The 14,015-nt window shown below is 34.9% G+C and overlaps 1 protein-coding gene and 1 pseudogene across 2 annotated transcripts in view; one reads left to right on the plus strand and one right to left on the minus strand.

Annotated features, from left to right (window-relative positions):
* LOC148952914 (uncharacterized) overlaps nucleotides 1–14,015 on the minus strand; it is a 383,133-nt pseudogene that overhangs the window by 216,227 nt on the left and 152,891 nt on the right. The window lies entirely within an intron of this gene.
* The window catches only part of LOC148952916 (uncharacterized), an 87,778-nt gene continuing 82,932 nt past the window's right edge, over nucleotides 9,170–14,015 (plus strand). The window contains exons 1-2 of the mRNA XM_089088172.1: nucleotides 9,170–9,263; nucleotides 11,903–12,049. Coding sequence (XP_088944298.1) covers nucleotides 11,908–12,049 — 142 coding nt within the window. The 5' untranslated portion in view covers nucleotides 9,170–9,263; nucleotides 11,903–11,907. The remainder of the gene's footprint in view (nucleotides 9,264–11,902; nucleotides 12,050–14,015) is intronic.

The raw sequence follows: 14,015 nt of genomic DNA on the forward strand, positions 1-14,015 counted from the left end.
ACATTAAAGAAGAAGTGACCAAAAATAAATTCAAGTAATTTTTCAACAAAAGACTACTATAATTTACTATAAAAAAATAAATGAAACCAAGAACAGGCAGAACCCAAGAACAAATTACAAAGAATAACCCCAATTATAGTCAGGACCCATTTTACCAACAGGCTAAAAACCCAGGTGGAACCTGATTTCATGGATCATGTTCATCTTGTTATCTGTTAGAACTGCCCACACCTGCAGTGGCAGAGTGGGCTAAATTTTCTGTACCAGTAGGCATCTGAATGTAATATTTTATAGTACAAGGAGAAACACTTAGTTTCCACAAGGTATTGAATGCATTTAATGTGTATTTAGCATTTAATATACTATAAGGAGGCTAAAGGTTTAAGTTTATTTAAATAAATACAATTGAAAAGGTGAAATTCTTTTTATAATAAATAAAATTTGAATAGTGTAATTTTTATTTTCATTTCAATGCTGTAATTACTAGAAAAGAGAATTTTTGTAATATTATTTTCTTTTGGTGAAGCACCAATGATGCAGTAAGCTTTGGATTTTTTACAGTTAGGGAAGGGGGCATTTGCTAAATTCTTGTTTGTAGTGAAACTAAATTGGTTGTGAATGGTTTTGGGAAGAAACGAGATTAAACTAAATATTTGATATACAATTATATCACCTGCTGAAAAGCCCATCATTTCAAAATTTAATTTTACTGTTTCTGGTTAAGGGGGCATTAGGTAAACTCTTCTTTGTAGTGAAACTAAACTGGTTGGGAATGGTTTTGGGAAGAAATAAGATTAAACTAAGTATTTGATATACAATGATATCCACCTGCTAAAAAGCCCATCATTTCAAAATTTAATTTTACTGTAATTTCATTTCTATTTTCAATGTTGTAATAAGTACATACGAAAATATTTGTAATATAGGGGAGAGAGGGGTGAAACCGAACATTTTGAGGATTTTGACCCCTAAAAAGCGTATTTCTAAATATACAAATTTCCTTTTTACATGAATAGATAGCTCAATTATTCACTTTTCAGGGTGAATTTTTCCTCTGAAATTCATCAATTTGTTTCTTGGTGAGACCCACAAATGTTTGACCTCTTCAAGTGTCCAAAGTCACCCCAACCAGGGGGTGACTTCGGACACACATGGGGCATTTCCGTACATTCATTAATTAATGCTTATAATTATTGATTCAGATATTATTAGCATTTAATTCAGATATTATACAAGTTAAATATAACATTAAATTTATTTTATGGGAAATTGGGCCAAATCACAGCCAAATACAATAGCTTTCGCTGTTCACCCAGTTCTTCCTACTGATGCCGTTGCGGGAAGCTTCATAATAATGTCTTGAAAGTCAGTTTTTGCACAATCTTGACATTCAGGGAAGATGAACTTCCTACCAGACTTGTGCAGGTAGTTTATTTTTGCTACCCTGCCACTTATTTCTTCTATTTCACCAACATAGTAAACAGCAGAGTTTTGCTTCTTTCCAACCGTAAACCTCACAAGCACAAAATTTCCACAAGATAATTCTTCATCTGTCTCAAACTCACTGATACTTCCACAATGTAAAGACTCGTCATCTGACTCATCATTGAGCTGTATATCTATGTCTGAAATGCTGTCTCTAGTTTTGTCAGCAATGAGTGAAACCTTTGACTTTTTTTTAGCGACTTCTTCTTTTTCTTAGCAAGCTTTAGCTCAGTCTGTGCTTCTAGTGCTCTTTTTTCTGGCGTTTCTGTCAGAATTCTACTTTTGACTTTTTTACGGTTTTTGCACGACCACACTTGCATTTTCGCCTGTGGATATGGTTTGATGCTTTCAGGAGTTACTGCCGTAGGTAAGTTTGACTGCTGTTGACCCATCATGACAGGAGATGAATCACAAAATAAACCAAGGTGAGGATCATCCATATTGGAAGTTTCTGGGGCATTCTGTTCAGCTGGATCTGGGCAGTTTACCACCTCAGCAGGCAGAAAATCGACTTCTGTGAACACATTTGGATTTACAGGCCAAATTCCTGCCTTCTCAAAACCAGCTGTGATGTTTTGAGGATTCAGCTTTTCCAAAAAGGGATACTTGCCCAATTTTGCTATTTCATGTATTGAAATTCTCTGACCAGGGTTTAATTGCATCCAATTGTCAAATGAATCCCTGATTGCTTGCTTCAATGGTGCATACACTGAAACATCAAGGGGTTGGAGACGATGAGAGCAATGAGGAGGAAAAGTTAGGAGGTGGATGGCGTTATCTTTACACTAAGAAACTACTTCTACTGAAATATGGCTTTCATGATTGTCAAACAAGAGTAAAACAGGGTCTTTTTTGCTGGGTTTGACCTCTCTTAGAAAGTGTTCCATGGAACAAAGGAAATTGTCCAAAGTCATCCATCCACTGGGATGGGCTAAGCCAATGCATCCTGGTGGTCCATCTTGATACATCCTCTCTGGAGCTTTGACTCTTGGAAAAACAAACACTGGTGGAATTGTCTCACCAATTGCAGATACAAAGCATAGCATTGTGGTATTTTCCCCTCTTTCTGCTGACACAGTCTGTGCCACCTGTTTTGCTCCCCTTTTAGCAATCACCTTTGGGGCCTGAACAACTGTGGGTACTCCTGTTTCATCACAGTTCCAAATTCGACCAGGAGGAAAATGATACTTGCAATATAACTCCTGAAGATTTCTAAAGAAGACACCAATTACAACGGCGTTAAAGCCTGCAGCACAAGTCTGGCTTGTATTTTAGGGTTTTCTGATGGACAAACTGGCGTTCCGCTTGATGAAACCTCTTAGCCAATCCATTCCTGCTCTCTCATTCAGTTTCCAGCTTGATGGGAATTTTATCTTCAATGCTATTGCCCATTGGTAGGCTAACTTTCTTGTTACATAGGGAGTCAGCCCATGGTTAAGTAGTGAGCATTTTTCGAGGTATGCAGCAAGCTCTTTCTCTTGTTTGGAAATAAAAACAAGCTTAGTGCTCTTCTGAACAATGTCATTGTTAAAATTGCTATCACGAGCACCACTCTGCTTACCGATTTGCAATTTTGCCTTGTATCGTTTCACTACATCCACAAGCGTACTCTTCTTCAGGGAAAATCCTTCTGCGGTTGCTCAGAAAGACAACTTCCTATGTATAAAATTGAATAAAAGCACGCCTAACTAATTCTAGATCAGGAAGACCACTCCCCTTTCGAATGTAGGTGCGAACCATCTGTAAAAGAAAATTATAATTGTCAGAACCTCAAGAGAACAACATGGAAATTAACACAGGTCACGCCATGCTTTGAGGTGTGCTTTGAGGCATAGAATGGAGAGATGCCTGCAGGCAGCGTAATGTTTAGTTTAACATTATAATACAAAACATTAAACAAAAAAACTTTAAAAAACCACATCAATCATTCGTTTATGTTCATTTTTCTCACGTTTCTACAAGTCAGACAAACATTTCGGGGGGTTTCAAACCCTCTACCCCCTTGGCTTAGACGCTACTGTTTATCTTTCTGATATAAGTAGGCATTGAACAAATGTTTATTGTTCAACATAATAGTAAATCATTTAATAATAAGTATTATTTTTAAATATGATGGGTGAAAATGAATTGAACTGATCTGCATAGCTGTGAAGGTGTACTGTAAATCTAAGCTTATATAAATCTCACATGACTCCTTTTGAATTATCACTGTCTAATTATAAGTTCCAATCACATATATTATAAAACTAAACATTATAATATATAAGACAATAATCCATTGAATGTATACAATTCAGACTATGTATTTTAAACAAGGAGGGGATGGGGGGTGGGTAAGGTTTATTGGTACCGTACACCAGTTAGGAAGTATTGAAGAATATTCGATTAAGATTAGCTTGAATATTTTTGCCATAAACAGTGACATGTCGAGACTATTTTAAACGCATAGACAGTCAAAATTACGCCTTAATTTCGGATAGAAATTAAAGGTTAAGCTTAGCCAAATCATAGAAAATGCTGTCCAATCTTGAACACAGGATCTTAAAGTTGGAGCAAAGTATCTAAATAATAGGCAGACTTAATCTTGGACAACTTTGATTCAAGACAAAGTTTATTACACAGACTAGTTATGTTTAGATAGGCAAGGCTGTAAGGCAAGGGGTAACTTTTGTCTAAGTGTAAATGTTGAAAACAAAGTTTGATAGTCAAAACAAATCACTTCAGTTTCTCTATAAGACAATAGGAATACAGTCAATTTTACCAATATTCTGCTTCGAGCTACACATAGTTCCATTTTCCAACTTATGAAAGACTTCCGTAAGTACAGGGTGAAACCGGACACCACGAAAAGTGTCCGGAATCACCCCAAAAAAGTGTCCGGAGTTACCCCATGTTGACGCCATTTTGAAATATTTTTTTCGTAGATAACGGCCTGATATTTACTGATGAAAATTACCATACAAATAGCAGGGGTATACCTTGTCTGATCCTGCTAACTCACGGCTCAAGAGCTACAAAAACTTAGAAAATATTTGACAAATACTACATGTGTCAGGATTTCCAGCAAGCATATAAAAACTTCCTTACCTCTTTTCTCGGTTGTCTCTTTTCTCCAAAATTTAAAACTTGCGCCAAATGAGCGTTACATGAAGGGCATCTAGCGTGAATTTTTTGAAAGGCTTAGCTCAAAAACTTTAGACGACAGGTCAAACGTACGGAGTCGCCCCCGTGCGGTATCGCCCCTCTCCCCTAATTCATTTTCAGTAAATCACCAATGACACAGTAGGTTTTCGACTTTTAAAGTTAAGGAAGTAGGCTGTACCCATACTCTTATTTTTTGTGATTTTTGTTTGTTTTAATCTTGATTCGCATATTTAATTAAAGCTTTATTCGTTTTAAGATTTATATATTAATTTATATTAGTACATGTTGTATGTTTGTTTGATATGATTGTATATTCAATTTTTGTTTGTTTTGGGTTTCATTTATGCTACAATAGCAAAATATTTTTGTTTGTTTTCAGCTTGATTTGTATATTAAAATTTTAGCTGTACTTGTTTTAAGATTTATTTATTCATTTACACCAGTACAACAAAAGAATAAAAACAATACCAGAAGAATGGAACAACAAGAACAGTGAAAGAAGAGATAGGCTAAGAAAACTAGAAAGAATATTAAAAAAAAGAAAACCAAAAACAAATGACCCCCCTACCCCTCCTGCACAAAAAAGCAAACCAATTGTATTTAAGCTGCTCCAACCCCCTCCAGATAATAAAAGGTCAACCTAATGCAGGTTAAATTTTAATTAGTTTTAGTTTTATTGACAAGTAATTCTGATCTTCCCTTTCTCTTTTTCACTTGATTAGTGGCAATTCCTTTTTTTATTATTGTTATACGTTTCTGTTCTTTTCTGGTTATTGTCTGCATTGAACATGCCTTGTTTGATGCATCTTAAGATGTTAGTGGTCTTTTTTTATATCTTTGCTTGCGTTTTTTAGGCGGTGGGCATTAATCCCCTGGAAAATACCCCTCCCCTCCCCCACAAAATAGCCCTCCATGGAATCCCACCCCAAAAATACCACCCTCATGCTCCTGGTTGGTTTCCAATCCCTCTGGATTTTAAAAAAAGGGACTAGAACTCTTAATTTCTGATCCAATGAGCACACTCCAAATCTTCTGCAACCTTGAGTTGAAGGTGTGGATGAGGAAGGGACAGTCCTCCTCCTGTACAGAATAAATTCTGCTGATTTTGGGGTTTAGTTTTATTCTTTACTTTCATAATAACATCATAGACCAGAAATATTCCAAGAAATTGTAAGGGAGTAGATATCAATTTCACATTTTTGATGCGTTTTTAAAGTTTCTTTTGCACCCCTCTTCTCCTCCCCCAAAACTATTTTCTTAAAAATACCCTGTTGCTGCGGTTTTGCTGGGAAAATTTTCCACCAGGGGGGGGGATTACCACCGTAATTTTAGAAACAATCAGAAACTAAAGTCTTTTTCAAATGAAAGTGCATTAAGAAAAATTTTTCACCTAAGATAATCTGTGAGAAATTTTTTGGATGAAAATTTCAGCTAGAATGGAATTGTCTAGGAGGAATTTACCTGGAGAGGGGGGGGGAGGGGTATTTTTGCGTGAAAACAACATTCCATGGTGGAATTTGTCTGTGGGTAAAGGATTTTAAAGGAATCTCTCACAAAGGGGGAGCCAGATTTCCCAGTGTCATATAAAAGTGATCAGAAATTAAATTAAAAAAAAGTTTCTTCAACTGACAGTAAGAAGCAACATCAAAACTTTAACAGATGGAAATTATTATTTATATGTAAGGAGTTGCCCTTTCCTGAAGACCTTGCTCTTTACACCAAAGTTTTTACATCCTTAATAAGTTTTTTTTTTCAATTTCCAATCACCTGTTATGAATGAGTGTTGGTGGGTGCTGAGTGGGGAGAGGGGATGGTGTCTGAAACCACCTTGGGGGATTCAGAGTTTTTAGCATAATCTGATTAAAAATCAGAAAATAAAATTAAAAAAAAAGTTTTTTCAGCTTAAAGTACAGAACAATATTAAAAAAAAAATTAGGCCATATATTAGTGGGGCTGCACCCTCCTAAGTCTCTTACTCATTAAACTAATTATTGCTTTGACAAAGCTTTTTATTCTAATTAAACAGCCCTAATGGTTATTGAGTCTTTCTGAAAGAATTAGGAAAAAAGTCAAACTTTTAACATAAAGAGAGGGGGAAGCCCCCTCATATGTTGAAAATGTTTGTTCATTTAAATTTTTAATGTAGGTCCTTACTTATAGTTGAAAAACTTGTTTTTTCTATTTAATTTCATAAAAGGGTTACTGTATTGAGATAAACAGCACATGATTAACACAAGATTCTGATTAATGGATAATTCTTCCTGAAAAATCTCTTCTGAGCTGATTTATCTATATGGGTTGCCTCCCTATATTAGCATAATATTTGTAGGCATGAATATATAATGAATTGGAGGTAATAGGCTTGAGACTGTCGGTGCAGGATTTTTACTCTTGATGATAGTAGAGCATTGCCATTGCTGAAAACCATGTTGTGGCAAAGAATAGGCCCAGGATTGTGCAAAGCCTCCCTTCATGCTGGAGGTCCCAGGGACTTCTTGCTGTCCAGTTCTAAGCCCGCTTAAGCACTTTGGTGTAGACTTGAGCAGATGTGTTGGCCCCTCTCCTGCATTGGTATCCAGGACTATTGCTTTTCCTGAGGCCAAAATAATTTCAATGATTTAAAGAACATGAAAATTGAAACTTGGAATGTTTTGCTGTAAAAAAATAGCTATTGTATTGACATTTTGACAGACATATTGAGACAATTCAAACTGAGCTTATTAGGAGTTGCAGAAATTCATATCCCAGGAGTAGGAAGCATGACTTTAGATTACTTAGGCAGGAAAGATGGGGTACAAGGGCAGGGAGTAGGGCTCATGAGTAAGGTTGCTGCTATGTCTTGTTTAGACTGGAAAGGTATTAATAATATGAATACTAATTGCTCGTTTTATGATTAAAAAGTTCAGGGTATCAGTTTTAGTAATATATAGCCCTGTAGTGCCAACTGACGGAGATACTAGTGATTCAGATGAATTTTACTTACAGTTATAGAAGCAAATAGACTGGGTCCCAGATAGAAATACAGTGTTTTTATTAGGAGATTTTAACACCCAGGCTCGTAGAAATGGGAATAGATGGTATCCTAGCCTAGGTAAATTTGGTGTAGGAAAACAAAACAGCAATGGCTACAGACTGTTGAATGGGAAAACAAAACAGCAATAGCTATAGACTGTTGCAATTTTGTATGCATAACAATCTAGTTATAACAAATATGGTGTTTGGTTATAAAATGGCCCATAAGTTAATATGGTATTCACATGATGCTAAGACAGCAAACCTTATTGATTACATTAATGTAAACCAAAGACTGGCAGGATCAATAAAAGATACTAGGGCATATAGGAGTGCTGTTATTGATGTTTACAAGTAAAGATCACCATCTGGTAGTATCTAGGGTTAATATAAACTTGAAATTTTGGAAGTGTAACTACATCCTGGGAAGTTATTATGCTAGTAGACTCCAGGATGAGAATTTGAGAAAAGATTTCCAGGAACAGTTTAATATTAAAATGGAGAGTTTAAAATTTTACAATGTTGAAGATGGTTGGAATTATTTTTGGAAAACATTTTGTGAAGTTGCTGATGGTGTCTTAGGGAAGAAAGTTAGGACTGCAGCTAGGAATATTAGTGGAACAGCTTTATGTTTAATAGTGAGGAGAAAGGGCTTGTACAAGAATTATCTGAGCAATACATTATATGAAAACAAAAGGAATAAAAAGAAACTGTAGAAAGCATTTAAATATAAGCTGAGGAGGTGTGAAGTGGAGGCCATGGATAAAATTGCAAGGATCTGGAAGATGCAGCTATATGGCATATTGGTAAACTATTGTACTAGTTCTAATAAATTCAGAAAGAGAGTAGTCAATCAGGACCTGTCCCAGTTAAAGATAAGAACAGGGCTTCAAATAGTGATAAGGAAAGAGTTAAAGAGAGATGGACAGACCATTTTGAGAATGTGCTAAACCAAGATAGAGTTACAGGAAAAGATACAGTAGAAAATGAAAAAGTTTGTGATACCTTGGATGTGAAGGAATATTTGTTTTGTGAGGAAGAATTAGCAGCAGTACTAAAAGGATTAAAATGTAATAAGCCTCCAGGTGCTGATAGTTTGGTAAAACAGTTTCTTAAATATAGCAGTTCTGAGGTTAGAAATAAGTGACATAAGATTATGAATATGATTTTTGAAAAAGAGGAAGTACCTAGAAATTTTAGGAAAACTTTAATTAAACCACTGTATAAGAAAGGTGATAAGAGTGAGTGTTGTAATTATTGAGGCATTAGTCTGGTATCTGTAGGTAGGAAATTAGTTTGTAATAAGATACTTTTTAGACTGATAGATTCTATAGACAAAGTTGTAAGAGAAGAACAGTGTAGTTCTAGAAAAGGTAGAGGATGTGTCAACCAAATTTTCACTCTTAGGTTAATAATTGAGAAGTGCCTGAATTATCAAACACCTTTAGTCCTCATTTTTTTTAGATAATTTTGTTGATTCAATTTTGTTGATAGAAGAGGTTTTGATGGATTTTGTCTTCAGAAGCACAGGAAAGGCAATGAGAGACCATGAAATGAAGTGGGGTGGAAGAAATCACCTGGAATTTGATTTTGCTGATGATTTAAGTGTCCTAGATCAATATGTGAGCAAAATGAATGAAATTTTAGAGGTTTTGCCAGTTCAGGGTGCTAGAATAGGTTTGGAAATAAATATTAAGATAACTAAGTCACTAAGGCTAGGAATGAGTCAAGATGAAAAGGGGATGTTGGGTAACAAAAAGATTAATAAGATGGAAATCTTCACTTACCTTGGTAGCATTATTAGGAAATACATTCAGAGCAGTGAAGATGTTAAAAGTAGAATAGTCAAGGCTCAGGGTGCTTTTTTCACAGTTAAAAAAAAATTGTAAGAATCAGAAGATAAGTTTGCAACCCAAGATTAGAATATTGGAAGCTACAGTGATGGTAGTGGTCAAATATGGCTTGGAAGCAAGGGAGCTCCAAAAAGCGGATGAAGATTTGTTAGATGTTTTCCAGAGAAATTGCATACGGATTGTTCTGGGTACCCAGCTGACTGATTGTATTTAAATCAGTAGGCTCTTCCGAAAGTATGGTTCAATCCTGTTTTCTAGGGCTATAATGAGAGAAAGGTTGAGATGGTTAGGGCATGTTCTGCAGATGAAGGAGGACAGATTGCCAAAGATTGTGTATTTTGACCAACCATCTTGGCTAAACGGAAAGTTTTAATGACTGTATTAAAGATGTTCTGGCAGAATTATTTGGGGGCTATTTTCCGCGTGTTTTGATTTCTGGGAAATAATTTCCATGGGGGGGGGGGTATTTCTGGAGTGATTGAGAAACCAATTAGACATTAAAGTCTTGTTCAAATGAAAGAATGATTAGGAGAATTTTTCAGGCTGAAATGTCTGCAAGCAATTTTACAGAAAGGGGGTATACTCAGCGATGATGGAACTGTGGAAGGAATTTGACAGAGTGAAGGTTTTTTTTATGTTGGATGAAATTTCACCAAAGGAGATTTCTGTGAGGGGGAGGGTTTCCCACTCCGTATTGGAAGGGTGTTTTCCTTCTTAATACCTTGCTCTATATGCTAAAGTTTCACTGTTTGTCCCAATTTTTTAAGTGTGTTTACTGAAACACAGGGGCTTTTTAATTAGAATAGGAAGCTTTCTAAAAGGAAGCTTTTTTTTATAATTATTCTGTATTTGAAAAGGGTTTGTCCCCTCCTCAACGCCTCACTCTTCCCACTAAAGTTTTTATTGTTTTAAAAAGTACAGTTGTAACAAAGAGTCAAACTTTAGTGTGAAGAGCGAGGCGTTGAGGAGGGAACAACACCTTTCATATACTGAATAATTTTTGTTCGTTTCAAGTTCTAATGTCATTCCTTGCTTTCAGTTAAAAATTTTTTTTTTCGTTTAATTCAAAAAAGAAAAGTCTGTTGCTGACACATAGTATTTATTATCGGGAAATAAACAGACATTCTTACAGGAGATAAATTTTTCTCTGGGGAATTTTCAATGGTAGGATGTTTTCAGAGATGGCCCTCCTAAATACTTTGCTCCTTAGCTAAAATATGACTGTATCCCAATCCTTTACAAACAAAAAGTGAAACACAAGCTTTGTTAAATTAGAATGAGATAGCTTTTTGAGCATTCTAAATAACGTCAGCGAGGTATTGTGGAGGGGTATCCTCCCCATATTGTAATAATTTCTGTTCGTTTAAGTTTTAATGTTGATCCGTACTTTCAGTTGAAAAACGTGCTTTTTTTGTTTAATCACTCAAAGGCGCAGACAATTCTCTGGGGAAAACATTGAAATTGCTGAAATTGCTTGAAATAGCCATATTTTATTTTTAGTTTATTTCTCTTTATCTGGAGGCTTAGCCACTGTATTTTCAAATATATATTTTTCTGGTAAGTATTCATGTCATCAAAGCCTCTATGTGCATTATTCAAAGTTTGGAAAAAAATTTCGTAAAATGTTCGTGAATTACAATTTTTGTCATTGAACTTTGGCAAAGCGAAGAGCTAATTAGTTAGAAAAAAAAAAATGGAGCTATCAAAATCATTATAACAAATATAGAAAGTGAAACATTGATATATTGTTTAATCAAATTATTGCCCAAAATTGCTAATTTAAAGCTAAACATCTCATTGTAAAACTCATCTAATAATGGACTTGAAGCAAAAAGTGGTTCGCTTTGGATGCGTTAGCTAATTGCCTATAGTTACTTAGATTGCCCCTGTATCATCTTTGTCAAAGTAGTGTTAATCACCAATAGAACGGTTGAATGTCGCATAAATTATGCAAATAAGGTACAAAATTTTTCTGGGGTTTTGACCCAGTCCAACTCAAAACAGGCAAAACTACCACAAAGAGGAGTATGGTCAATGCCCTCTTCACAACTAAATACCTGAACATGATTTATACTATATGGAAAACTGTCTTTATTTAAAATTTGGTCCGAGTATTTCTCATAACCCTTCATAACTTATTTTCACTTGATAACAACCCTTGTAAGAGCCACATAGAGTTGAGTCGTTTTTGGATGTACCTTTTTCACCGATATTGTGTTCTAGGGATGCTGCTTATGATTCAAAATTACTAATGCCATTTCTTTATTTAGATTGACAGCTTTTTTTTAATTATATTTGATTTGTCAGCCATTATTGACTTGAAGTTGCCTCTGCCTATTGTTTATATAGTTTACCTTATTGTGTCTTTTGTATTGTTTCACTTATCATTCAATCACTCTTTCTTTCAGAAATCATGGATCTTTTGCAAATGGAGACTGATGAACCCTTGGGAGTTGCAAGTTTTGTTCATTCATCTAATGATTTGGACACTCCTAAGGGCAATTCTTGTAGCTCGTCCCAGATTTTGGTCAGCTCTTTTACATTAAAGGAAGAAGGTGTGCTTTCAAAAGCCTCTTTTTGTTTGTTTTATACTTTGGTCATTTTTTTTATAAAATGAAGCATAAACATAGATTTTGACACACTTTGTTTGTTTCAATCTACATGTAACTTGACGTGATTCTATCTTTCATGGAATTTTAGTTCTTGTCCTGGGATTATTCTTTTCATTGGTGGGAGCAGTTGCCTATCTTTTTTTTTGTGTGTATAAATTATTTTATGTCTTTTTTATTTGCGTATTATGCTGAAAAAAAATTTTATATTTTTTTTTAATATAGAAAGAATATACATCAATGATCACAAAGAATTATGTTGATTGATTTATTTAAATTCGGTAAATATACAGCTGATTATTGCAAGGCTCTTTGTCAGAAAATTATAATGTTGAATGTAAATGCAAAAAATTTGAGCCCTTTCAAAAATTCCTCCATTTTTGGATTTTGATACAACATACCTGTTAAGGCACATAGCCTTTTTTTTTGCCAAAATTACAGTTTTTTAAATTAATAGATTTTAAACTAAAGAAAAAACTTCTTTTTATTCTAAGTTAAATTACTTAGTATTTGAACAAACTTATCATTCAAACCTTCGTTTTGATTATTTTAACTTAAACTTTCACGCTTACTTACCAATGGTCTGCGCAGCGCAGGCACCAACCAACTGCAATTGTAATTTTTTTTTTATTATATATAATAATTATATTATGCAATTATTTTATTTATCATTATAAAATCGAATATTTTAGACTTAAGAGAATACAACCTGGGGAGGAGATGGTAGGTCTTACATATTTTTGTAGTCTTTTTTCTTTTCTTTTGCCTAGACTTACCATCAACATTTATAACAATTAGGAAACGTTGAGGGGAAAATTGAACTAAATGAAAACACACAATGTGCATACAGATTGCTAATACAGGCGTAACAGCAATATTTTTGGAATAGGCTACTGTATCAAGGTGAAACTTCTGGGGCATCATGAAAGGGATGTTCAACTAACCAGAAGGCAACATGCACCTTCTACTACTGCTAATGTTACTTCTGCTAGTACTATTACTATTACTACTAATACAACACTATTTTTCTTACTACTGCTCCTACTACTATCACTACGACTGTGATATTACTACTATTGAGACTACGCATGTTAAGGTGAAAATTTGATAGAATATTGGGGGAGGGGGAAATTGAACTACATTAAAACACACTATGTGCATGCAAGTTATCAAAAGGATGAATCTTAAGAATGGAATTGGGTATTAAGTTGGAACTTTTGGAGAATGCTTAAAGGGAAAGATCAATTGACCGATAGGTTATTTGTGTATGCTGCTACTAAGACTACTCCTACTAAACTACTCCAACTTCTACTGGAATTGCAACTACTTGTAAGGTTATGAGTTATTAACGGTTAAAACACTCCCAGCATTATTTCCCACTGTTGGTCCTAACTCAAGAACTTAGAGGTCATCAGTTGAAACTTGTTTAAACAGCCTACCCTATCCAGAGCCCGCGCTCAATTCTTTTGTTGAAGAATCATCAACACTTGCAATAAACTCTCTGAAAAAACTGTTACTGCTGAATCTCTGGGCATCTTCAAACGAAGACTGGAAGCTGACTGGTCCTCCAGAGAGTGTAAACTCAACTGGGAAGCTATGGATCAGCACAGTACACATGGTCACTAAAGAATCTTAAATTTAACTCAAATCGTCAACTCTGGAGCTCTACAAGGAAAAATCCTTAGATTGCTCCAAGCTGCAATTGAAGGTAATTTAAGTAATTAAGGTGAAAAGGGTACCAAAAGAGGGTCAAAAGAGCACATCAGTAATGGGTAGTCAAAAGTGGTTGGACGACAACCAACTCCCCTCTCCATATCTTTCGTTTCTCAGAATACATCTTATCAAATTTTGAGATAGCTTTTTTGTTCCAGTAATTATATTTTTCCGGTCCAGTAATTATGTTTTTGGGATA

Source organism: Artemia sp. Qi Xiang Cuo, chromosome 4, assembly GCF_049724085.1.
Source record: "Artemia sp. Qi Xiang Cuo chromosome 4, ASM4972408v1, whole genome shotgun sequence".
Classification (NCBI taxonomy): domain Eukaryota; kingdom Metazoa; phylum Arthropoda; class Branchiopoda; order Anostraca; family Artemiidae; genus Artemia; species Artemia sp. Qi Xiang Cuo.